The sequence below is a fragment of the Lepidochelys kempii genome, chromosome 14, assembly GCF_965140285.1.
Source record: "Lepidochelys kempii isolate rLepKem1 chromosome 14, rLepKem1.hap1, whole genome shotgun sequence".
Taxonomy (NCBI): Eukaryota; Metazoa; Chordata; order Testudines; family Cheloniidae; genus Lepidochelys; species Lepidochelys kempii.
In genome coordinates, this window is record NC_136393.1 from 27,644,129 (window position 1) to 27,670,065 (window position 25,937).

Consider the following 25,937-nt stretch of genomic DNA (forward strand, 5'->3'; position numbering starts at 1 on the left):
AAGGGGTGGCACAGGGGCTGGGCCACAGTTTGGGTGCCAGCAGCCCCCCCACACACACTTTTAGGAAGCTTTTGCCCATCCTGCCCTCATCCCAAATTAATTTGTTGCAGTAAGAAAACTTTGAGCAACAAGGAGACTTAGAGACGCACAATATAACTGCCAAAATCCTCACCTGCCCCTCGAGCTGGGCAAACAGAATTTTTTGGTAGCTGGCAATTCCAAAAAAGAGTTGGAAAAAAACCGGTTTCAGGTTGAACAAAACTAACATTTTTCCAAATTTTTGATGAACCAAAAAGCTTTAAAAAAAAACAAAACAAAACAAAAAGACCCAGGAACATTTCAAGGGTTGTAACTTTTTGAATCTTTAAAATAAAATTGAAGGACATTTTTAAACAAAAAAATGTTTCAAACTGAAAAATCTAAATGGTTTGTTTGGAAAGCGTCTAAACGAAATGCTTCGACTTTTTAAGAACTGTGGGGAGGGTCTGGACGTGAACAATTCAGCAGACCGGATACGAATTCGCAAACAGGTCTCCTTCCCCATTATCCAGGACTGAGTTTCGATTCCTGTTTCTGGTTCCCTGGGCCTGGTCCCCGTCCCTGTCACACACTGCGGGGAGCTCAGATTCCTGGGAATCCTGCCGACTTCCAGGCTGCGGGGAGGGATGAGTCAGCAGCTTCCTGAAGACGAGTCGCGAGTAGGCAAACACTTTCCCTCTACCTTTCCAAAACCCACATCGGTACAGTAAGACTAGCACCCCCACCGCTGCCACCACTCCATGCACCAGGAGACGATTCCAGGACACTGGCTCTGAAACAAAAGAGAGAGAAAGGCCCCATGACTAAGGGACTTCGTTAAATCATCCCACTGCTGCCATGAGGATCCCAGAAGATGAAGACATTCCTGGGATACAGGAAGAGCTGAGTTGGGTCGTGTGCACATGGGCACCACTCAGAACAGCGGGAATGAGATCTCCAGGCTCATTATCCCCATCGGCCAACCTGACGGAGGGAGAAAGGTGAGCCCGGCAAAGCAGCCCCGTTACAGAGTCTGGGAACCGTGATTTTTAAGATGCTCCAGGATGGGGTCCCTCAGCTCTTAAGGTTAGAGGGAACGGTTAGGATCATCTCCTCCAGCGTCTTCTGAAGCCTGGGGAAAGGCTAGCCGTGGTGGGAAGGGTGGGGTTTGAAGATGTATCCATGAAAATGGGGGGTGGGGTCGCTAGCACATTGCTGACAGGTGAGGGGCACGATTGGTTTCTTTGCCTTGAGGAGGGGTCTCAGCTTTTAAAAGTTTTGGGAAGAATAATTTAGTCTGAGCCCTGGCATAACCCAGGCCAGAGAACGTCGCCTACTGATTCCTGCACCCACTCCAGTGATTTATGACACTGACTTGGCATTGAGAAGGATTTTATCATAGGCTTAAATCCAGTTGCAGAAGGGAAAGGGCATTAGAAGCTGAAAGACCCCAGAAATGGCTCTGGTTTTCTACTCAAAATAACCACCCGGGGCTGATTTTCCCCAGCCCAGCGCCTTGCAGTCATGCACCCACCACCTAGTGAATTTGGTGTGCAGGCAGGCTCCCAAATCCAGACAGTGGCACTTCACATCCACTTTGCCCTGGCATCAGGGACTGCCCTGAGCGCCCATCCTGCAAACACTTACGCACCTGAGCCCTCCCACTGCGATCCAAGGCTACTCCTATGGATGGAGTTAAACACGTGGCTAAAGCATTTGCAGAGGTTCCAGAGAGCTGAGGCTCCATGTAAAAGGAACATTACTTCAGTTATTCCAATCTTGGGTTTATGAGATGCTCCTGCTCGCCCCCTCCCTTCACAGCTGAGTCTCCCACCCAGTGGAATTCTCCAAGGAACTTCCCACTCTGAGACCCTAGACACTGTGTCCAGCGCTAGCTGTCCCTCTGGCCCAATCCCATGCTTCAGGACATAGTCTGAATGCCACGGAGGTCAGTAATGAATTCCCCACCTGCATTTACAGCATGGTAAAACTAGCCATGTATGTTACAGCGGTTCTTGCTTTTCCTGGAAGCATCAGATATTGTCCCCTGGGCTGGACCAGACAGGACAGCAGCCTGAAATGCCCTACGGCATTGGCTTGAACTCAGACTGACCCTGTGGAAAACAGGCTACAGCTCCCTTTAAAAAAAAATAAAAATAAAAAATTAATTCATAAGGAAGACTAGAGGTAAAATTCCCAAGTCCACTTAAGTCACTTTGGTGCTTTTGAAAATTGTGCCCTCTAAACTCAGCCCCGATCCCTGTAGCGGCCACTCCTGTAAGCTGTCAAGTTCTGGCCCATTCCTGTAAGTTTGCGTTTGTGGCGTTTTTAATACAAGCCGCATTACATGCCACAAAGAACCCTGGGTGGTAAATTTTGAAATACAACAAGAACAACAGGAAGAGGAAAAATATGCTCCACACATGCAAGTTGATCAAGTTCGTGTTGTCATAGGAAACTTAACTTGTGTGTCCGAACCGCACAACATTACTGCTGCACTCATATTGGTTTTGCATCTCATTATTTTTAAATAGCAAAGAGAAAAAAATAATGGGCTTAATAACGGTGCCATCTGGGCTTTGAGTTTTACCAACTCTTCACAGCAGAAGAAAGATTGGCGTTCTCCATTGCCTTATGCCTGGGTCTGAATTCTCAGCAGTGCCAAGTTTTCACTTGGCTCAGCAGAGAGGGATGAGAAAAGGGGGCTTGAAGTCACCCTTTTGTTCCCCCAAGATTTGGCTGGCTGGTGCCTGAAATAGCACCTGACATAAAACGTAGAGCACCGTTGAGGCTGCTCTAAGTTACACTGGCTGTCGTGGCAGCAGTTCTGAGCCAGCATTATGCACCACACTCTCTTTGCTACCACACCAAGTCCCCAGACTAAAGATTGGGAGGAGGCAGGTGACATAGGGAGACACACCAGCTTTGTGCAACTGAAGAATTTCTAAGCTGCCCCTTATGGGCAGTTGGCATGAGGCCCAGGATCAAACTCCTTGTGCCGTGATGGGTGGGTGAGGGAAGAGTTCTGGGCCCCAATTCAGCCATACCCTGATCCTGGTGTGTGTCATTTACACTAGTGTCTGCAGTTCTTTTGGTATTTCATGCTCACTTTGCATCAGTGTAAAGGTGACACAAACAAAGTGCAAGGCAACAGAGAGTCCAGCCCCCGCCCTCCCCCCACACTGATCGCTTTAACTAGAAGTTTCAATTGCAACCAAAATTGTGGAGAGATTTAAAAAAAAAACAACCCAGAATCACAGGAGCTCTGGTAATCAAGTGATCCATCCCCTGTCACCCATTCCCAGCTTCTTGAAAATATAGACTAGGGAAACCATCCCTGCCCATGCTAGCTAATAGCAGTTGAGGGACCTGTCCTCCATGAAATTATCTAGTTCTTTTTTGAACCCTGTTATAGTCTTGGCCTTCACAACATCCTCTGGCAAGGAGTTCCACAGGTTGACTCTCCATTGTGTGAAGAAATACTTCCTTTTGTTTCTTTTAAACCCGCTGCCTCTTAATTTCATTGGGTGACCCCTGGTTCTTGTGTTATGAGAAAGAGTAAACAACACTTCCTGATTTACTTTCTCCACATCAGTCATGATTTTTTACACCTCTATCTTATCCCCCATTAGTCATCTCTTTTCCAAGGTGAAAAGTCCCAGTCTTATTAATCTCTCCTCACACAGAAGCTGCTCCACGTCCCTCATCATTTTTCTCACCCTTTTCTGTACTAATGGAGGCAGCGAGGCCTAGAGCGCTGGACTCGGAGTCCCGTTGCTGTGGGAAGTGTCTGTACTAAAGGGCTGCAGCAGCTATCTAGACAAATTGGAGGATTGGGCCAAAAGAAATCTGATGAGGTTCAATAAGGATAAGTGCAGGGTCCTGCACTTAGGACGGAAGAACCCAATGCACAGCTACAGACTAGGGACCGAATGGCTAGGCAGCAGTTCTGCGGAAAAGGACCTAGGGGTGACAGTGGACGAGAAGCTGGATATGAGTCAGCAGTGTGCCCTTGTTGCCAAGAAGGCCAATGGCATTTTGGGATGTATAAGTAGGGGCATAGCCAGCAGATCGAGGGACGTGATCGTTCCCCTCTATTCGACATTGGTGAGGCCTCATCTGGAGTACTGTGTCCAGTTTTGGGCCCCACACTTCAAGAAGGATATGGATAAATTGGAGAGAGTCCAGCGAAGGGCAACAAAAATGATTAGGGGACTGGAACACATGAGTTATGAGGAGAGGCTGAGGGAGCTGGGATTGTTTAGCCTGCAGAAGAGAAGAATGAGGGGGGATTTGATAGCTGCTTTCAACTACCTGAAAGGGGGTTCCAAAGAGGATGGCTCTAGACTGTTCTCAATGGTAGCAGATGACAGAACGAGGAGTAATGGTCTCAAGTTGCAGTGGGGGAGGTTTAGATTGGATATTAGGAAAAACTTTTTCACTAAGAGGGTGGTGAAACACTGGAATGCGTTACCTAGGGAGGTGGTAGAATCTCCTTCCTTAGAGGTTTTTAAGGTCAGGCTTGACAAAGCCCTGGCTGGGATGATTTAACTGGAAATTGGTCCTGCTTTGAGCAGGGGGTTGGACTAGATGACCTTCGGGGTCCCTTCCAACCCTGATATTCTATGATTCTATGATTCTATCGTGTTTTAAGTGCAGACAGAGCCTGAGCCGTAAAGCAGGTTCCTTCCCACCTCCTCCCTTTGCAGAAAACACCCCTCGGCTTCAACATCGACAGAATCCTCATGCAAAGCGATTTCTTCTCCAGGCCGTCTACAAGCCTCTCTCCTTGCAACTTGAAGAAAACTGAATGGTTGACAAACAGGGCCTCAGAGACCTGATCTGCTACATGCCCCGCCTACCCGTGACAGGCACCCATAACTAGCTTTCAAGCTCCTTCCCCTCTCTCCCTGCACGGGCACAGTGTGATCTGCTTGGCGTCTGAGTCTCACACCGGCTGAGCAGCAGGCAAACCTAGAATCAAAGTGGTTCATAACGTGGTCATTTGATCTCCCCCAAAGGGCTGGGGGTCGCCCTGCACTCTGCTGGAGAACTCTCAGCCATCTAAAAAAAGAACAGGAGGACTTGTGGCACCTCAGAGACTAATAAATTTATCTGAGCATAAGCTTTCCTGAGCTACAGCTCACTTCATCGGATGCATTTAAAACCCTGCTGCAGTGATCTGAGCAGCCTTGGCTGTATGGAAAGCAGATCAACTTTAGCTGGTTGGGGGTTTTGTTAGGGGGAGGAGGGGATCTCAGAAATCCCTTGTCCAAATGGCCCTGTGCCCCCCCCCCCCGAGGCACACAAACTGTCAAGGCTCCAAGTCAGCGGGTGGATTTCAGAGCAGGCAGGAGATCGGTGCTTTAGGCAGAGAGCTGGCGCTTTGCTAGAATAAAATCTCTTCAGCTGCCCTCCAGTAAGATCCCGTCCTTCAGCGCCTCGTCCCCAGTGCTTGCTTGGGACCCCAAGTGAGGGTCAGCCCCAGACCCCCCCCACACGGCGGGCTGAGACACACGGCGCTGCTGGGACGGCAGTTCAGAGGGGGCGTTAGGACACTTTGGCCCATCAGTTAAAAGACAAAGAAACGAAGTCTGCCCTGGGGACCAACGGAGACGTCTTCTCTCACTGCAGAGAAAAATCACTTCCCCTTCCACCCCAAAACGATCCGCGCTCGTGATTTGCTGCCCAGCAGCAGAGCTCTTGTCTCGGGAGGCAACTTCAGCTCCTGCAGGTTACCCGCCTATTTTGCCCCCCTTAACCCTCCTTCCATCTGGTCCGCGCACAGCCCCCTCCCCAATAGACCCCGCGCGACTCCCTCCCCCATCTGGTCAGCAGACAGCCCCCACCCCAATAGACCCCGCCCCATCCCCTCCCCAATACCCCCACCTGATCAGCGCACAGCGCCCTCCCCAATAGACCCCACCTGCCCCCGCTCCCATCTGGTCAGTGCACAGCCCACTCCCCAATAACCCCACCCAAACCTCCTCCCCCATCTGGTCAGCACACAGCCCCCTCCCCAATAGACCCCGCGTTCCCCAGTGTGATCGATGCACCCACCCAACTCTTCTCCCCCCCGAACCCGGCACCTCCCTGCTCGCCCTCTCCCCGATCCGTGCACAACACCAGCCCCTCCTCACCTGCTGGAGGAGACCCCCAGCCCCCAATCGCTCCGTGGGCAGCCGGCGCCTGGAGCCCGGCTCGCAGCTCGCCCAGGCCAATGTCCCCTGGAGCCAGAGGCCCCCCCCCCCGCCCGGGGAGCGGGCTCAGAGTGACCCCGGTGGGCAGGCAGAGGGAGCAGCGAGGGGACGGGCTGCCCCGCTGGGAGCCGCCAGGCTCGGGGAGAGGGTCCCGCGGCTGCAGCCCCGCTCAGCTGGGCAGGTCAGCAACACGGAAGGGAAACGCACCCAGCTGTCTGCCACCAGGGAGCTTCTTTTCCATGGGTCCAGATGATGAAGATGTCAACAATATAGCGTAAGTAGAGTAGGGGCATTAGGGGATGAGAGCTGAGGAAGCGTTGTTCTAAGTCAGCCATAAAAATGTTGGCATACTGTGGGGCCATGCGGGTACCCATAGCAGTGCTGCTGATTTGAAGGTATACATTGTCCCAAATGTGAAAGAGTTATGGGTGAGGACAAAGTCACAAAGTTCAGCCAGCATGTTTGCCGTGATATTATCGGGGATACTGTTCCTGATGGCTTGTAGTCCATCTTTGTGTGGAATGTTGGTGTTGAGAGCTTCTACATCCATAGTGGCCAGGATGGTGTTTTCAGGAAGATCACCGATGGATTGTAGTTTCCTCAGGAAGTCAGTGGTGTCTGGAAGATAGCTGGGAGTGCTGGTAGCATAGGGCCTGAGGAGGGAGTCTACATAGCCAGACAATCTCGCTGTCAGGGTGCCAATGCTTGAGATGATGGGGCGCCCAGGATTTCCAGGTTTAAGGATCTTGGGTAGCAGATAGAATACCCCAGGTCGGGGTTCCAGGGGTGTGTCTGTGCTGATTTGTTCTTGTGCTTTTTCAGGGAGCTTCTTGAGCAAATGCTGTAGTTTCTTTTGGTAACCCTCAGTGGGATCAGAGGGTAATGGCTTGTAGAAAGTGGTGTTGGAGAGCTGCCAAGCAGCCTCTTGTTCATATTCCGACCTATTCATGATGACAACAGCACCTCCTTTGTCAGCCTTTTTGATTATGATGTCTGAGCTGTTTCTGAGGCTGTGGATGGCGTTGTGTTCTGCACGGCTGAGGTTATGGGGCAAGGGATGCTGCTTTTCCACTATTTCAGCCCATGCACGTCTGTAGAAGTCCAGTCTGTTGTTTCAACCTTCAGGAGGAGTTCACCTAGAATCCTTCTTTTTGTAGTGTTGGTAGCAAGGTCTCTGTGGGTTAGTATGTTGTTCAGAGGTGTTTTGGAAATATTCCTTGAGTGGGAGACGTTGAAAATAGGATTCTAGGTCACCACAGAATTGTATCATGTTCGTGGGGGTGGAGGGGCAGAAGGAGAGGCCCCGAGATAGGACAGATTCTTCTGCTGGGCTAAGACTATAGTTGGATAGATTAACAATATTGCTGGGTGGATTAAGGGAACCACTGTTGTGGCCCCTTGTGGCATGTAGTAGTTTAGAGAGTTTAGTGTCCTTTTTCTTTTGTAGAGAAGCAAAGTGTGTGTTGTAAATGGCTTGTCTAGTTTTTGTAAAGTCCAGCCATGAGGAAGTTTGTGTGGAAGGTTGGTTTTTTATGAGAGTATCCAGCTTTGAGAGCTCATTCTTAATCTTTCCCTGTTTGCTGTAGAGGATGTTGATCAGGTGGTTCCGCAGTTTCTTTGAGAGCGTGTGGCACAGGCTGTCAGCATAGTCTGTGTGGTATGTAGATTGTAATGGAGTTTTTACCTTCAGTCCTTTTGGTATGATGTCCATCTGTTTGCATTTGGAAAGGAAGATGATGTCTGTCTGTATCTGTATGAGTTTTTTCATGAAGTTGATAGATTTCCACTCCATACGGCTAAATTCAGTGCCTTGCACCATGACAGGTTTCAGAGTAGCAGCCGTGTTAGTCTGTATTTGCAAAAAGAAAAGGAGTACTTGTGCACCTTGTTTGATGCAATAGAGAAGGGGGAGCCGGGTTAAATGGAGGCGGGGCTGAGGGCAGGGGGCATGTGCATCGGCCGCTGTCGTGAGGAAATCGGGCACTGGCGTTTCAGCTGTGGCTGAGGTCGTGCTGTGGCTGTGAACTCACCCGGCGGGATGCGGCTGCAAGCCGGCCTGGCTGGTGCGCGGGACCTCACCTCCTTCCCCACGGCTGCGCCGCTGGGCACTATTCCTGTGGGTGAGACGCTCCCGGTCCCAGGGGTCCCTGAAAGAGCCACCCAGGGCTTGGGAGGGAGGGTGGGTGCTGCTGGCTGCTCCGCGGTGGCTCGCTCTCTGCGCGGCAGGGTTTGCGGGCTGGTTACAGTCACAGCCGGGCTGGGGCGAGGGGGCACAGTGGGCCCGAATGGGGCGGTGGCCGGGAGGGGAAGGGCTCGGGGCTGGGGACTGAATGGGGGTCGGGGCTCCAAATAGGGAGAGTGGGGCTGGAATGGGGGCGGAGCTCGGGCGGGTGTCTAGGAACCGCATGGGGGTGGGGCTCCAAATGGGGGGCTCGGGCGGTGGCTGGGGACCGCATGGGGAGGGCAGCGCTGTGGCAGGGTCAGTTCTTGGCCGAAGGGAGGTGGATTCTGGGCCAAAAGGGGGCGATTCGGAGGGCGGGCCCCGGGCCGAAGGACGGGGGGGGGGTTCGAGAGCCCCCCCGGGAAGGGAAAGGAAGGGTCGGGCAGAGGAGCGCAGGACACTGGTTCAAGTCCCGCCCTGCCAGGAGGGGGCTGGGCCAGGGACAGGGCTGTTTCGAGCCCCAGCCCCGTCCCCTTATGATATCCCTACTCACACTTACTTCAAGGAGGATTGTGTGTGTGAGGAGGGTCTTCTCCCCCACCCCCCAGCTGGGTGCCTGTCACTGGTGGGCGGGGCCTGTAGGAGATCAGGTCTCTGCGGCCCTGGGGGCGGAGGGGCCGATAGGAGTTAAGGGGTTTTAATCATCATGGCACCACCTCTGGCATACTGCATACTGGGCAGGCAACGAGAAACCACAAATGGCCTCCCCCACCCCTGACCTGTCCTGCTTGGTCTGTCTCGGGTTCACATCGGCTGGAGAGTCTGGAGCAGGGACGGGGAGCCAGGGCCAGGACCTCTGCCTCGGCTTTGCTGCTGCCAAATCGGACCCACTCAGACCGAGAGGAGCTGACCCCAGCCCAGCACCTGCAGCAGCGTCTGTGGCCTGAGTGTCGCTGAGAGGGACAATGGGGCCAGCAGCTGGGTTGCTGAGAGCGAAGAGCCGCTGTAGGAGTTGTGTGTTAATGGCAATGGACACCTGGAGCCTGGAGGGAACCCAGGTAATGGGGCATCTCTGCCTGGGGGCAGGCTGGAGAGAGACACTGAGACTGCCTGGAGTGCTGGAAGGGGGCGTGGCCCTCCCACTTTTTGTCACTGGCCCCGCCCCTCCCCCTCCTCTTCCCCCTGAGGTCCCCCCACCCCACCTCTGGCTGGCAGCTGCAGTGCAGACAGTTGCAGGGAGCTGTGGATGACACTCCACTTGCCTGGGGTGGGGGGCCGAGAGCAGCCCTGGTCCGTATCCCTCCCCGCAGGCTCCCTGCCCAGAGCAGGGGGAGTGTCTGTACTTCCCCACAGCTGCTGCTCTTACCATGGCCCTGCTGCTGCTCTGAGGCCCTGCTACCCAGCCAGAGCCGGATCTTGGTAACAGCCCCAGGGTAGCTCTAGGGAGCCATGGACCCTCCATCTGCCCTTGGTGGGGGGGTCTGCCTGACCCTCTGGGCTCCCCTCCCAGAGTGTCTGACGGAAGGAGAAATCGACAGAACGGTGCATGTTCCAGGGCAGCTCCAGCCCCGGTGCTGTCAGTGAGACGTGTCCTCCCAGCCCTGTCTGACGGGTCTGTCTGTTTCAGACCCTCCTTGTAACTGCCAGAAAAGTCCAACCCCTAGAGTTGTGGTTGCACTGACAGTTGTATCGTCTCCTTTGATCGCTGCCATCATTGCTCTGGCAGGTGAGTTCCCGGCTTCCGCCCCGCTCCCTTCCCCTCCATCTACGATCTCCGTGCATCCCATTCCCCCGTGACCTACCACGGTCCCTCTCTCCTCCCGGCCTGTCCGGCTTCTGCCCCTTGGACAGAGGATTCCTGGGGGATGTTCCTCCCCGACCATCCTCCTGCTCCCTCCCAGACTCCTGCACCTGGGCACTCTCTGTGTCGGGACGATTTGACTTACATTAGCCCCCCCAGCCCATCTCTGAGCACTTTGGACCCAAGTCGCCTTTGCCATGCGCCATGAAACAGTCCCTGACCGGGGTGTCCAATGGGACAGGGTGCAGCACATCCCTGAGCCCTTTGCCTTCCCTGTGTTGCTCTGAGGTTACCAGCCTGGCCTTCCTGGATCTTCAGGTCACGCCTGTGGCCGGGCGGCAGGTGCTGCCGTGTTATTGAAATGAGCCGTAGAATTAAGTCTAGACCCCTCCACCAGCGCAGTGTGGAAACCCCCCAATCGCTGAGCTTGGCCATGAAGGGTCCCTTAGCACCATTCACACCCCCGGGCTGCCCAGACAGTGTGTGCTTGTGCAGAGGGCGTCTGTTTGCGGTGAACATGAACCCTGCTGTATCCCCCCGTCGTCTGGCGCAGGGCGTGCTGGAGACTGTCGGGGATGGGATTTCTCTACTGCCCTGGGATCTGATCACTGGGCCCCAGGAGGGTTTAGCAGCTGGCAGAGGGGATTGAATCCAGGTCTGTCTGCATTAGGAATCCTCTGTGCCGATGTCATGACATCCGTGCAGTTGAATTGGTGCAAACCGCTAAAGCAGACGCACTGCACTGGTGCACAAAGGAGCTTGCCTTGGTGCAGTTCGCTGCAGGAAGTTACCAGAGCGAGCCGCACTGCTCCAGCGCATCTCCAGGAGGTGCTTGCCCGGATGTCACTGCAACACTGTGATTATACTGGTGCAGATTGCTCTGATATAGATGGGCCCTGAATCCCAGCTCCCTGCTGTAATGGCAGGCTGTTGAAATGGGCAGCATTGGCTCTCACTGTGTAAGGTGGGAATCTGTGAGCTTAGGGTTGGTTACACACCTGCAGGTGCAGGGAGCTCTGCAGAACATGTGGCATCTGAGCTGGAGATGGATGGTGGAGACAGCCTGTGCCATCAACTGTTAGTCACTGACTTCTCTGCTCAGTTCAGTAGGGCAGGGGTGTGGGCTACCGTGCACTGGACAGTTAAATCTACAGGGTCAGACATGCCTTGTGCGTGAGTGAACACATGCTCATTTTCTGATCACCGCTGCCACGTTTCCTAAGTCTTCCCGACTTAGAGTGCCTGTTCCTTTTAAATAGTACCATGCCGGCAGAGCTGAGCTACATCGGTGTGGTTTTCTTTGAAGTCACAAAGTGTATTCTTTCGCTAAGAACATAAGAACGGCCTTACTGGGTCAGAGCAAAGGTCCATCCAGCCCAGTATCCTGTCTGCCGACAGCGGCCAATGCCAGGCGCCCCAGAGGGAGTGAACCTAACAGGCAATGATCAAGTGATCTCTCTCCCGCCATCCATCTCCACCCTCTGACAAACAGAGGCTAGGCACACCATTCCTTACCCATTCTGGCTAATAGCCATTAATGGACTTAACTTCCATGAATTTATCCAGTTCTCTTTTAAACCCTAGCCTTCACAACCTCGCCTTCACAACCTCCCCAGGCAAGGAGTTCCAGAGGTTGACTGTGCGCTGTGTGAAGAAGAACTTCCTTTTATTTGTTTTAAACCTGGTGCCCATTAATTTCATTTGGTGGCCCCTAGTTCTTGCGTTATGGGAACAAGTAAATAGCTTTTCCTTAGTCACTTTCTCTGCACCACTCATGATTTTATAGACCTCTAACCACTGTGTTTACATCTCATGTTATTGTAGCTCTGTAAGTGGCTATGGGCCATCTCACTGCGTGGTGTTTGGGTAGGTTGCGATTGTTCATGGGGGTGGGGGGGAGAGGTGAAAGAGTTATAAATGTGACTGGGTATCAGAAAGTATTTCAAATAATCTAGTGCCAGAAAATGACCTTGAATGTGACAGCAGGTGGCTCCTCTGGGACCTTCTGCTAAGAAAAGCAAAACAGAGAAAGAAAAATGAACACTTCAGCACCAGGGGGAAAGGCAGTTTACTGTGTTTCTGAAGCCATCTGATTCCATTTCTGAGCAAGTTGCAGTGTGAGAGAGAAATTCATCAAATTGAAATGTATGTCGTGCAACATCCATACTGCACTTGTGCAAGGGAAGTTGAACAAAATTATCACGGTGAGTTTCAGAGGCGCAAGCTGTTAAATGATGCAAAAACCAAGCTGAAAAGACAACAGTAACGGCTCAGATTTTGTTGTTACTGTTATCATTATTATTACTGGGCTAGGTTGATTGGGTTTTTTTGTCTGTGAAAGAAATTTTGGACATATTGGCAGATACCTTCTTTCATTATTATTTGGACTTCTATTATGTAAAGGATTTTTAAATTTAGTTCAGAATTGTTGTAATGCAGTCCACCTTTGACCAAAAAAGCAAAAGAACAACAAAAAAGACAAGACTGCGCAAAGCACTGGTTTGTTCTGTGTTTAGGTCCAGTAAAGATAAGACACAACTGTACCTTATATTTATTATTGAGTCTGCAAAAAATCCCTATGTAAATATGCACATGTAATTTATTTGTTTGTTTTTCCTACAGTTAGTTAAGTATTGTCAGAGCCGCATGCTGAGGCTGCCAAAAATTTGTGAGAACCCCAGCTCTAGAAAGTGTGAGGATTTTGTTTTCTATGTAACCATTACTTTCCAGTATTTATTCACTCTCGCTTGCATCTCTGTTCTTTGATAATAAACTCATTCCTGTTTTCTGTATATCTAAGTGCTGTGTTCTCAATAGAGTGGTTGGCCTGAATTGAATCTTACAAGCTGCTGTGGACCGCGCCTCTGGGGTTAGAGTCACAGTTCTGCATGTGCTCCGTGGAACGGGCTGAACACTCCAGAGGGACGCTCAGAGGCTTTGGGGGTGTCTATCGCTAACCTGTACACAGAGAGCGAGGCCTGCAGGGGGCTGGAAGGTCGGGCTTGCGCTGCCAGGAGTGGTGAATTAGCCTCTTAAGTCCCCTTGTGAATCCAGCCCTACCGTTCATTGGGACAAGTCCTCAGCTCCCTGAAGCTGTCCCGTTACCCAGGTCGCACGGTGCAGGTTTCCTCTCACCCATCAGACTTCGTTTTTAAAGGAAAGCTGAGATGCAGGAGATCAAGGTGGCGCTTCCAATGAACAAGTACCAGGTCACCCTCCCCATGGGATTCAGCCTCGTATGGTCCTTGCTCCAGACCCCCAACTCTGTGGGTCTCAAGCAGGGGTACACGTATCCCTGGGGTACACAGAGCTCTTCCGAGGAGTAGGTCAACTCATCTAGATATTGGCCTAGTTTTACAACGGGCTACATAAAAAGCACTAGCGAAGTCAGTGCAAACTAAAATTTCAGACAGACACTGACTTGTTTACACTGTTCTATATGCAATACACTGACATGTAAGTACAATACTTATTTCCAATGGATTTATTTTATAATTGAATGGTAAAAATGAGAGTCAGCCATTTTTCAGCAATAGTGGCTGTGGCAACATTTGTATTTTCATGTCGGATTTTCAAAGCAAGTCATTTTTAAGCCACGTAAAACTTGGGGTACGCAAGAGAAATCAGACTCCTGAAAGGGGTGCAGTGGTCTGGAAAGGTTGAGAGCCACTGCCCTAACTCATCTCACAGCCTGGGACGTCTTCTCGACTGACGCTCCGCAGGAAAGCTAGAGATGAAAGACAACACCAGAGCCCAGCTTCCCAGTACAGGGAGGGGGAGGAAAGACTCACCCCGGCCTTTCCTTGTTACAGGGACCCACAGTGACACGGACTCTCTCTCACTCTGCAGCTTCTCAGGCTCTGCAGATGGGAACAGCTACGGGTGGATAAAAGGCAGCCAGGTTCTGTCTGAGACGTGTGCCGCGGAGCTCAAATGGATCTACCAGAAAGAAGCGGCCATGATATAAACAGCGCAACTGAGGATCCACATTTGTGTATCTGTAATGAGAATTACCTCCCTGTGAAGACTCCTGGGTAGGGCCCTACCAAATTCACCCATCCAGTTTGGTAAATTTCACGATCATGAGATTTTTAAAAGTCTTTTAAATTTCACAGTTTTAGCTATTTCAATCTGAAATGTCACCCTGTTGTAACTGTGTGGATCCCATCCCAGAAGAGAGTCATGGGGGGTCTCAAGGCTATTGGGGGAGGGGTGTCACGGTATTGCGACCCTGACTTCGGCACTGCTCCTGGCAGTGGTGCTACCTTCAGAGCTGGGCTCCCGGCCGGCGGCCACGGAGCTTTCTGCTGCTGGGGGAGGTTCCTGGAGGTGGCTCTGATCTGGCCCTGGGAGCAGCCCATGCAGGGGACGAGGTCCTGTTCCTCCCCAGCCCAGCCCGAACTTGCAGCTAGTTCCTGGCACACGATAGGAGCCCCTGCCCGGGACGCTCCCAGCCCTGCCCCTCCCCCGTTCCAGGGTCCAGCCCTGCCACTAGGATAGTCCACTAGGATGCTGGCAGGGGGGTAAGCCTTGGGCAACAGGGTCAAAAGTGGCAGAGAAATAAGCCACTGGGCGTTTCTTTTCTCCGTGCATCTGAGTGAGAACTCCAAGTGCACACCTAGATTGTACGTGGCAGAAAAGGGTAAAAGGCTTAGAATAGTCAGGCAGCCCTAAGGCAGGGGCAGAAGCCAAACCCTGTTTGAGGGAAACAAAGACTATCCTAGCTCTGTATCTAGTTAATGTTCACCTGAATTTCCCCCAAATCGAGCATTTGATTCTTGACAATGTTTCATACAGAGAAACTCCAGGCAGGGAGTGAGAGTCCTATGATGAGCACATTTCCAATGCCCACCCTGGTAGCTTACTAGCTCTCTCCATTGCTTTCTATGCCATTGTGTAATGTCCTACAAGGCTTCCTCAGGGCTTCAAGGTTTCCTTCTTGAAACTTGAAACTTGATCAGGTAACAGGCCCCTGATCTGATTACCCAAAACCCCCAACCAGAACCTACCTACCTGCCTACTTACTTATTTTTTAATGAATTAACCCTGAAATTCTCACCATGCTGTATCTTTGGTCTGGGTTTGTTGCTAGAAGGAGCTTCTCAGTAATATGAAGATGGAATAAAAACATACCAGATTGATGACAAAGTTCAAACATGTTGGCCTTGTCTTGACACAGAATGTAATATGGGGTGATTATTTCTTCCCTGCATGGGGGGCAATGTTTAAATGTTTATGGCAATGCCATAAAATTATGAAAAAAGGTACCAAGTGGTAATATTGCACAAAATTACCCCCTCCACACAAAAAATTAATAGTAAATTATAAAAATACTGTAAAGGCACATCTGTCTCCAACATGTGTCTTAACCACAAAATACAGGTTGTGTGTCAATGCTCATAAAAATTAAAAAAACTTACACATATAAAAAAATTGGGATCCCTTTAGTTTCCAGGAAACGCAAACCCATAAAAAAAGGTTAACACTTTCATAAACATGCACAAAATGTAGGTATCAACAAAATCACATTATTTAAAAAAAATGCCCAACATGTAAAAATTGAGCTCCCTATGGAAGACTCCAGCAGAAACCATCCCTCTACTAATAATCAAGCCATAAAAGACCCATTCAATCCCTAACACTCTTAAGAAAGTATAACTATATTTGTAACTTGTGCAGAGGTCTGTATAAAGTTTCTGTATGCTTGGGTAATTATAACTTTAATAAAACTTATAAAATAAAATAAACCTTGCATTGGTAAATGTATGTGTGGTCACTACCTTTGGTCTTTGTGTTCCTAAAAACTCTAAATCTAAAGCAAGTAGCAAAGGTAACTTTCACTGTGTTAAGCTTAAAACTGTAGCTGCCAGAGCCGAACCCACGGTGGTGTAATACCACATTGCAAAATTCACTTTAAATAAAATTAAAGGCTACCCCCTGATAGCTGCAGCCCTCAATACCAGCTCCAGCACCACCTTCAGCACCATCCCCACTGCCTGCAGACCGACTTCCATGCTACCACGTCCAGCAGCCACTGGAAAACTCTGGGGTTGGGTGGGCTCTGAGCAATGCATGGAGTGAAATGGGCAGATGTACCATGTGCATTCCACCCCCATAAAACAGCATTCAATAAGATCAACATTTTGACTAGGGGGAAGGAGAACTGGAGGTGCCCTTCTGACTTCCAGTTCCACTATTAGTGAGCCCATGGAGCTTGGACTTTAGCTATTGGTCCCCTTTTGCACAGGAAGAAAAGGAGGACTTGTGGCACCTTAGAGACTAACCAATTTACTTGAGCATAAGCTTTCGTGAGCTACAGCTCACTTCATCAGATGCTCATGCTCCAATAAATTGGTTAGTCTCTAAGGTGCCACAAGGACTCCTTTTCTTTTTGCAAATACAGACTAACATGGCTGCTACTCTGAAACCTGTCCTTTTGCACAGGGTTGCACTTTATTTCACACTGCACACTTCTGAAGAATTATTTGTGGACAGGAAGTTATGGTGCCTGCAATGGTCTTTGGGTTATTTCAGCATTTTGTTTTGTTAATGAATTGGCTGGCTTGGACAATACATTGGCATATGAGTGTCAGGAAATAAAGGAAGAGTCAGGAAGTTGTATCCAAAGATTTTAAATAAAATATCAGATTCTTTTAAAAGCAACAGCAAATAACCAAGAGCAAATCAGCACATAGGAAATAGACACAATGCCAATGTACAGCATTACAGTCCCTCATCACATCTCCACATCACCCAGTGCTGCAAGGATGTAGGTGTGTAAGCCATCCCTTGTTTCCCTTGTTCACCTGGACCCAACCTCTGTGATGACAGCAGGAGCGATGGAAGCTCCATAAAAGTGTGGGGAGCCACCGGCACCTAAACTCTGGCCCTGCCCTCCCCCACTACCCCTTTTCCCAATGCCCTGCTCCCACATCACCCCTTCCTCCTGAGCCCCCACCCTCACACCACCTCTGCCCCGTAAGGCCCTACCCCTGCTCACTCCTCTCTGCCCCCGCATCGCTTGCTCTTACGGCTTGTTAAAAGTTGGAGGGCATAGTCCCCCATTTTTAAAAGTGATGGGGCCATGGACCCCTGACTCCCCATTCCAGCACCCCTGGATGACAGGTGCACATTCTGGATGTCTGTATGGGACTGCAACCAGCAGTGTCTTTCTCCTTGCAGATGCTAGGCAGAGCACAGCAGACCACAGCCATATGGATGGCACTGGCTATGTTGGTGTCCAAATGGTCTGTAGGTGGCACCATATTGCCTTCAGCCTGCCAAATGTGCACTCCATGTCCCTAGAAATCCTAGTGCCAAACACGAAACTACAGCATTCATGTCAACACACGTGTATGGAGTACGGATCATGTGCAGCTCGGCAGTGTGGACTTTTACAAGTGGACTTGACTAATGTGTGCACATGCCTGCAAGGCAGGATGGAGCACACGCTGCAGTGTAGACACACCCTTAGCTACTAACCTGACCAGTGGCTAGAGTTCTCTTGGATTGCAGAGGCTAGTGACAGACAGGCTGCACAATCTTAGGACCAAGGAAATTGGCTTGTCTTCCTCCATCTCTGCTCTCAATGGCTCTTAAATCCAGGGACACCACCCCTCTCCCAGGTTTATAGAAACTGTGCATTACAGGCTCTGCAGAAACATTGGAGACCTCCAGCATCTTAGGATGAGGATGTGTGAGGCTAGACTGGCTGATGACAAGTGTCCCAGAGGGGTATTTCTTCCTGTGTCTCAGGGACACAGTCTGAGCTGTGATTGCAAATCCCAGACCCAGAGCCAAGGGTGGATTTTCTCCCCAGCAAAGGAAGTCGGTGGGAAAGTGAATATCAGTACCCCTTTATCAGCATCAAAAAATGCCACCTTCCCCACTTCATAGTCCAGAGAAACCCGGATCCTCTTGGGCACCTGCTTCAGGGCCAATGGGGAGCGAGGAGAAGTGACAGCGAGGTACTGATTCCCCCAATGGCCCACAGCCCAGATCCCCTCCTCAGTGCTAAATATGATCTCTCCTTTCCTCCTCACAGACTCTCTAGCGATCCCCACAGCCCAGTATCCCCCATGTCCCACCTCCACCTCCCAGTAATGTCTCCCTGAGTTGAACCCCTCGTAGCCCAGCACACAACGTTCATATTCAAATCTCTTAGGATTGTCGAGGCAATCCAGCCGTGTGAATAGCCGTTTAACACTTTTGCAATCCACAGACAGGAGAAGATGGGGATGAACTGTGTCTGGATCCAAGTCACATTCTCTGGGAAAGAAAAAATCAGAGCATTAAGGGCAGAGCTCAGCCCTGCGGGAGAGTTTGATCATGTCAGTGACAGAATCTGCCCCAGATGGAGTGTGACTTAGGGAATCGCCTTCCTCCAGAATTTACCAGGTTGGAATGGGGAGCAGCTCTGAGATCTCAGCACAGTGCAGGGGAGAGTCACTCCCCTGACAGAGATGTGTCAGTAACAGAGTGAAGGGATCAGCTGGGCCAGGCCTCAGAATCAGGGTCTATCCCCTCCTGGCCCCACCTCTCCCCATGGAGGGGACTAGTATCCCTGGGGGGACACAGCAGATTATATGAAGTCAAGAATATTGACACAGCTCCCCCCCCCCCGAAGTGCTTTATTTCCAGCATGAGTCCTTTTGTTTCCCAGCTGCTTCCTCCTTTCAATGTGATATAGGCCTCCTCACTCTCCTCCCCTCTCCAAATGCTGGATCTCTGACATGCTCCTTCCTCAGACAGCAACAGGCCACATGGGGCAAGGACTTGACATGCCTCAGATTTCACTGCTCAGCAGCAGGTCCCGTTTCTCCCAAGGGCGGCTGCTCTGGGGAACTGCACTCACCCTCCTGTTAATTGCTATCATCTTCAAAACTGCTCATCATCCCACCCTTCCCTTCCCTTCCCTTCCCTTCCTCTCCTTCCCACCACCACCTTCACTCCCCCACCCATCTCTCCTCCACTGCTCGCTCTGGCTCATGTGCAGGAAGCAGGATCTTCCTCCCCTACATTTTATTTCCTCACTTACCCCAGCCCCTCTAGCTGTAATTCTAGTCAACACTTTTCCCATCTCCATCATCATGGTATCTAAACACCAGACACAGAATTCAGTTGCTCCTTGTCTGCAGAGCATAGCTCTGTCCCTCTCCCAGGCAGTGAGGGCTGAAGAAGAGTGAGGAGGAGACATGAGCAGGAGCAGGAAGGCAATTGATGGGAAGACAGGGCAGGCCTTGGCCCTGGGGTAGCAGCTGGGCAGGGTCATGTTCCATTGTACAATGACTGGGAGGTGCTCTCAGAAAGCCCTTCAGGGGGCAGGGCACATGCAGACAGAGGAGTGGGAGGAGCTGTGTATGATCTGGATGCATTGTGCTGTGGCAGGACATAGGCATAAAACCTGCCTCACATCCTGATGCGCACCAACATACAGGATGCTTGTGAGGTCTGCCCTGAACTACTCACTGCTGCAATCAAGGAGAAGGTGCAACATTTTCTTATGAAAGGTGATGGACATTGATACAGTATGATCTTCAATTACCTTTTTCCAGAGGGGCAGCAAGCTTTCTCCAGCCTGAAACCAACCACATAATCAGAGATGAGAATTCCCCAGAACAAATTCTCTAGGATTCAATAGGGTACAGAATGGTACACTGAGGGAAAAATAGATTTATAATGTCTATCAGATGTTTATGATAAAATAAAGAATCAGAAACACACCTAGATTGTGTAAGTGCTTCTCTCACAGAGGCTACACCTTTAACACACTCTTTTGTATTATGTCAGGTTCCATTAACTATGCAACTGTCAAAAAACTTACGATCTGATTTTTCAACGGACACATTAGAATTAGGATGCAAAATACCTGGTCAGAAAAGCCTGAACCTGGTCCCACCGAGGTCAGTGAAAAATCTCCCATCTATTTCAGAGGGAGCAGAATAGAACATATATGTGCAGCAATCGTGAAAAGATGGCTGCACGTGCTTAACTTTACAGATCGGAGTCACTCCACTGAGTCCCATGAGTTCTACTCAGATACAGCAAGTCAAATCTGAAAGCTAATCCTAATTTTTGAATTAAAAGTGTTTTTCTTGACAAATTGCCTTTTTCAGAAACAAACATTTTTCTTCAAAACATTGCCAATTTAATTTCAATTTTATGACAAAGATCCATTTTCCACTTCTTTTCTGCACTATTTCTCAGTACTGTCAGGATCAAAGTTAAATCTGACAGCTCCTTTCTTTTCAAATCCCTTATCTTATTTTGTTTATTCTGTGTGACATTGATCAGCCTTACCTCTATTCCACATTTTTTAAAATCGAAATTGAAAAAAGAAAAACAACCTCCCCCAAGAAATAAATAATCAGAAAAACAACCCTGCCCCCCCAAAATCAATCAACCTAACAAAAAAACTAAATAAACGTCAACACCACAATGACAACAAAACTCTCTGATCAGTATACAACTGCGTGCAAAAAATAGAAAGAAGCAAAAGAAGACTTACCAAGCTCTGCAGTAAGTTTCCCTAAAAATGTAGAGAAATAAATATTCATTATTATATCCAGTTTTATCATCCAGAGCTTCTATCCCCCTGGATACACAGTTGAAAGGCTGTATTCTCTATGTATGAAATTCACACTATCGCTAAAGAGGGCAGTGTCTGAGTTATGGGAGTGTTGGGCAGAGAGATGTTACAATTGACAATACTTAGCTGTGATGATTCAAAAAGGGCTTGGTTTTAAACCTGAAAGTTGCTAGGAACTTTTTCCTCCCTGGAATAGATGCATTTATTTACTTCCCTGGCATGGGGTGTTTCTGTAGGGCCCAGCACTATAGAGCTCAGGTGCACTGCACTTTGTTAGCAAAAAGAGATTTCAGTAAAGATACCACACGCAGGACACAGAGCACCTCTGAAGCCTCGCAATGGCCAGTGTACTCACTTTGATCTCAGCTGCAGCTCCTGCACATCCCCTATCTGGAATCTACAAAATCCTGGCCTGGTGGCTTCACTCCCATTTCTCTGCCGACCTGATACTTGTCATGTGACAATGGTAAAGCTCAACAGAGTCATTTTCTATATCACTGACCAGATCATGTTGTTATAATAAGGAAACAGAGCTATCCCTAAAACTCCTCAGTCTCTATCTTCATTTCTCCCTGTACTTCACCGTCCAGCCCCAGCTTCTGGCTTCCTGCATAGATTTATAGTACATATAGCCACACACACACACACCTCTTTCTCAGCAGTTGTTGACGTTATTTTGGCAGGTGTTAATAGGATTTTGATCCAAAGAGGATCACAGACTTTGTTAAACCCAAGCATCTGCCTTCAGGTTCAGTAGAAAGAATCATTATGGCCTTTTGTGTTGTGATCCAGCTAGAAATAATGAAAACTACTGCCCAGTGCACTGGGCACAAAGCCAACCCAGGTAGATTAACAGGGCTATCACTGATAGTGAACTCAGGGGCTAAAAGACCGTGTGTGTGTGTGTGTGTATGTGTGTGTGCGCGCACGTGCGTGCATGTGTGTTTGTTGGAGGTAGAAAACCAAAAGAAACCTGGCAAAGGAGTTATGGGTGTGAACGGAAGCAGATAGGGCTCCTTGGGCACAGAGCTCACTACAGTGGAAGATTGGGGATTTTCTGAGCAAGGAAACTGTCTGCTGTTGTTGGTTTCTACTGTGTTCTAGGATAAAAGACTTTCCTCTACATATTCTGTAAATAACAAGATGACACCAAGAATAGACCTAACTTGTATCTATCAGAAACAACTCTGCACAAAGGGGAAAAACTGATACCAAGCTGGCATGAAGCCCTTCCCCGCTGTGCAGGAGGGCACAGAGTCCCCCTTGTCTCCCACTTAATGTCACCTCCCGCAGGAGGGGAATTTCACCCTCAGTGAAGATACATCTTAAATCATGTTCTCTATGTTCTCATCTCCTACCTATTGAATTATCATCAATACATTATTGTGATATTTCATGTGAGTTTCAAGTTGGTGTTCCTTTATTACCAATAATCACAACAACAAAAATTAACAGCAAACAACTTCATAGAACAGTTTCTATTAGGAGAAAACATTTGAAAAGCAAGTTGTTTAAGAATATTTACAGTTAATGTAGATTGAAAGAAATGTTTGCATTATATGAATCCTTAGCACCTCGATAAACATTAAATTTTTGTTTTACTAATCATGTGACTACATTGGAGTTCAATATCAAAGAGTGAGTATTTCCAAGTTGTGAAAGTTCTGAATTCCCAGCAGAATTAGAGCCCAGTCCTGCTTCCTGGCATATCCTACATATCCAGCAACTTTGTTGGGAGCTTTAGGGGTGCAAGGAGTGTAATTTCAGGCCCTAATATTATCAACTGTATTGTTCTAGGACTTGTGCATTTAGTGCTTGATCCTTCACTCCCTGAAGTCAATGACAAAGCTCTTATTGATGATAGTGGTGTTTCTGGTTCTAAAATCTCTCCCATAATAAATAATAAATAATAATAATAATGAGGAGACAAATTTGTGGAAAATTTTACTTGTTGGAGGAAAGATAATGACACCAATGTCGGTATCACATTTCCCAAACAAATAAATAAATAAAATAAACAGCGATAAATAAAAATTATTACTAGAAAATATGAATGGCCATACTGGGTCAGACCAAAGGTCCATCTAGCCCAGTATCCTGTCTTCCGACAGTGGCCAATGCCAGGTGCCCCCAGAGGGAATGAACAAAACAGGTAATCATCAAGTGATCATCCCATAGCCCATTCCCATCTTCTGGCAAACAGAGGCTAGGGACACCATCCCTGCCCATCCTGGCTAATAGCCATTGATGGACCTATCATCCATGAACTTATCTAGTTCTTTTTTGAACCTTGTTATAGGCTTGGCCTTCACAACATCCTCTGGCAAAGAATTCCACAGGTTGACTCTGCGTTGTGTGAAGAAATACTTCCTTTTGTTTCTTTTAAACCTGCTGCCTATTAATTTCATTTTATGACCCCCTAGTTCTTGTGTTATGAGAAGGAGTAAATAACACTTCCTTATTTATTTTCTCCACACCAGTGATGATTTTATAGACCTCAATCATACCTCCCCTCAGTTGTTTCTTTTCCAAGCTGAAAAGTCCCAGTTTTATTAATGTCTCCTCATACGGAAGCTGTTCCATATCCCTAATAAATTTTGTTGCCCTTTTCTGAACCTTTTCCAATCCCAACATATATTTTTTGAGATGGGGTGACTACATCTGCATGCAGTATTCAAGATGTGGGTGTACCATGGATTTACACAGAGGTATCTATCCCTTTCTTAATGATTCACAACATTCTGTTTGCTTTTTTGACTGATGCTTCACATTAAGTGGATGTTTTCAGAAAACTATCCATAATGACTCCAAGCCCTGGTCTACACTAGGACTTTAGGTCGAATTTAGCAGCATTAAATCGATGTAAACCTGCACCCGTCCACACGATGAAGCCCTTTATTTTGACTTAAAGGGCTCTTAAAATCGATTTCCTTACTCCATCCCTGACAAGTGGATTAGCGCTTAAATCGACCTTGCCGGCTCGAATTTGGGGTACTGTGGACACAATTCGACGGTATTGGCCTCCAGGAGCTATCCCAGAGTGCTCCATTGTGACTGCTCTGGACAGCACTCTCAACTCAGATGCACTGGCCAGGTAGACAGGAAAAGAATCGCAAACTTTTGAATCTCATTTCCTGTTTGGCCAGCGTGGCAAGCTGCAGGTGACCATGCAGAGCTCATCAGCAGAGGTGACCATGATGGAGTCCCAGAATCGCAAAAGAGCTCCAGCATGGACTGAACGGGAGGTACGGGATCTGATCGCTGTATGGGGAGAGGAATCCGTGCTATCAGAACTCCGTTCCAGTTTTCGAAATGCCAAAACCTTTGTCAAAATCTCCCAGGGCATGAAGGACAGAGGCCATAACAGGGACCCAAAGCAGTGCCGCGAGAAACTTAAGGCGCTGAGGCAAGCCTACCAGAAAACCAGAGAGGCGAATGGCCGCTCCGGATCAGAGCCCCAAACATGCCGCTTCTATGATGAGCTGCATGCCATTTTAGGGGGTTCAGCCACCACTACCCCAGCCGTGTTGTTTGACTCCTTCAATGGAGATGGAGGCAATACGGAAGCAGGTTTTGGGGACGAAGAAGATGATGATGAGGAGGAGGTTGTAGATAGCTCACAGCAAGCAAGCGGACAAACCAGTTTTCCCGACAGCCAGGAACGGTTTCTCACCCTGGACCTGGAGCCAGTACCCCCCGGACCCACCCAAGGCTGCCTCCTGGACCCGGCAGGAGGAGAAGGGACCTCCAGTGAGTGTACCTTTTAAAATACTATACATGGTTTAAAAGCAAGCATGTGAAAAGATTAATTTGCCCAGGCATTCACGGCTCTCCTGGATGTACTCCCAAAACCTTTGCAAAAGGTTTCTGGGGAGGGCAGCCTTATTGCGTCCTCCATGGTAGGACACTTTACCACTCCAGGCCAGTAGCATGTACTTGGGAATCATTGTACAACAAAGCATTGCAGTGTATGTTTGCTGGCGTTCAAACAACATCCGTTCTTTATCTCTCTGTGTTATCCTCAGGAGAGTGATATCATTCATGGTCACCTGGTTGAAATAGGATGCTTTTCTTCAGGGGACACTCAGAGGTGCCCGTTCCTGCTGGGTTGTTTGCCTGTGGCTGAACAGAAATGTTCCCCACTGTGAGCCACGGGGAGGAGGGAGGGTTGAGGGGGTAGCCACGCGGTGGGGGGAGGCAAAATGCGACCTTGTAACGAAAGCACATGTGCTATGTATGTAATGTTAACAGCAAGGTTTACCCTGAAAGACTGTAGCCACTGTTTTATAAAATGTGTCTTTTTAAATACTGCTGTCCCTTTTTTTTCTCCGCCAGCTGCATGTGTTTCAATGATCACAGGATCTTCTCCTTCCCAGAGGCTAGTGAAGATTAGAAAGAAAAAAAAACGCACTTATGATGAAATGTTCTCTGAGCTCACGTTGTCCTCCCACACTGACAGAGCACAGAGGAATGCATGGAGGCAAATAATGTCAGAGTGCAGGAAAGCACAAAATGACCGGGAGGAGAGGTGGCGGGCTGAAGAGAGTAAGTGGCGGGCTGAAGAGAGGGCTGAAGCTGAAAGGTGGTGGCAGCGTGATGAGAGGAGGCAGGATTCAATGCTGAGGCTGCTGGAGGATCAAACTAATATGCTCCAGAGTATGGTTGAGCTGCAGCAAAGGCAGCTGGAGCACAGACTGCCACTACAGCCCCTGTGTAACTAACCACCCTCCTCCCCAAGTTCCATAGCCTCCACACCCAGACGCCCAAGAACGCGGTGGGGGGGTCTCCGGCCAACCAGCCACTCCACCACAGAGGATTGCCCAAAAGACAGAAGGCTGGCATTCAATAAATTTTAAAGTTGTAAACTTTTAAAGTGCTGGGTGGCATTTTCATTCCCTCCTCCACCACCCCTCCTGGGCTACCTTGGTAGTCATCCCCCTATTTGTGTGATGAATAAATAAAGAATGCATGAATGTGAAGCAACAATGACTTTATTGACTCTGCAAGCAGTGATCGAAGGGAGGAGGGGAGGGTGGTTAGCTTACAGGGAAGTAGAGTGAACCAAGGGGCGGGGGGTTTCATTGAGGAGAAACAAACAGAACTTTCACACCGTAGCCTGGCCAGTCATGAAACTGGTTTTCAAAGCTTCTCTGATGCGCACCGCGCCCT

General features: G+C 49.1%; 1 protein-coding gene across 6 annotated transcripts in view; it reads right to left on the reverse strand.

Annotated features, from left to right (window-relative positions):
- Positions 1-372: 372 nt before the first annotated feature.
- Positions 373-25,937, reverse strand: part of BTNL2 (butyrophilin like 2) — a 1,264,829-nt gene continuing 1,239,264 nt past the window's right edge. For 2 of the 6 annotated variants that reach the window (XM_078848429.1, XM_078848427.1), the window contains 3 exons: positions 20,688-20,708; positions 19,725-19,757; positions 18,130-18,448 (listed from right to left, as the gene is read on the reverse strand). In XM_078848429.1, the coding sequence (XP_078704555.1) occupies positions 18,219-18,448; positions 19,725-19,757; positions 20,688-20,708 (284 nt within the window). In that variant the 3' untranslated portion in view covers positions 18,130-18,218. Of the gene's footprint in view, positions 812-18,129; positions 18,449-19,724; positions 19,837-20,687; positions 20,709-25,937 lie in introns of those variants that run through there. The other 4 variants (XM_078848430.1, XM_078848431.1, XM_078848428.1 and 1 more) reach the window with 3 other exon arrangements.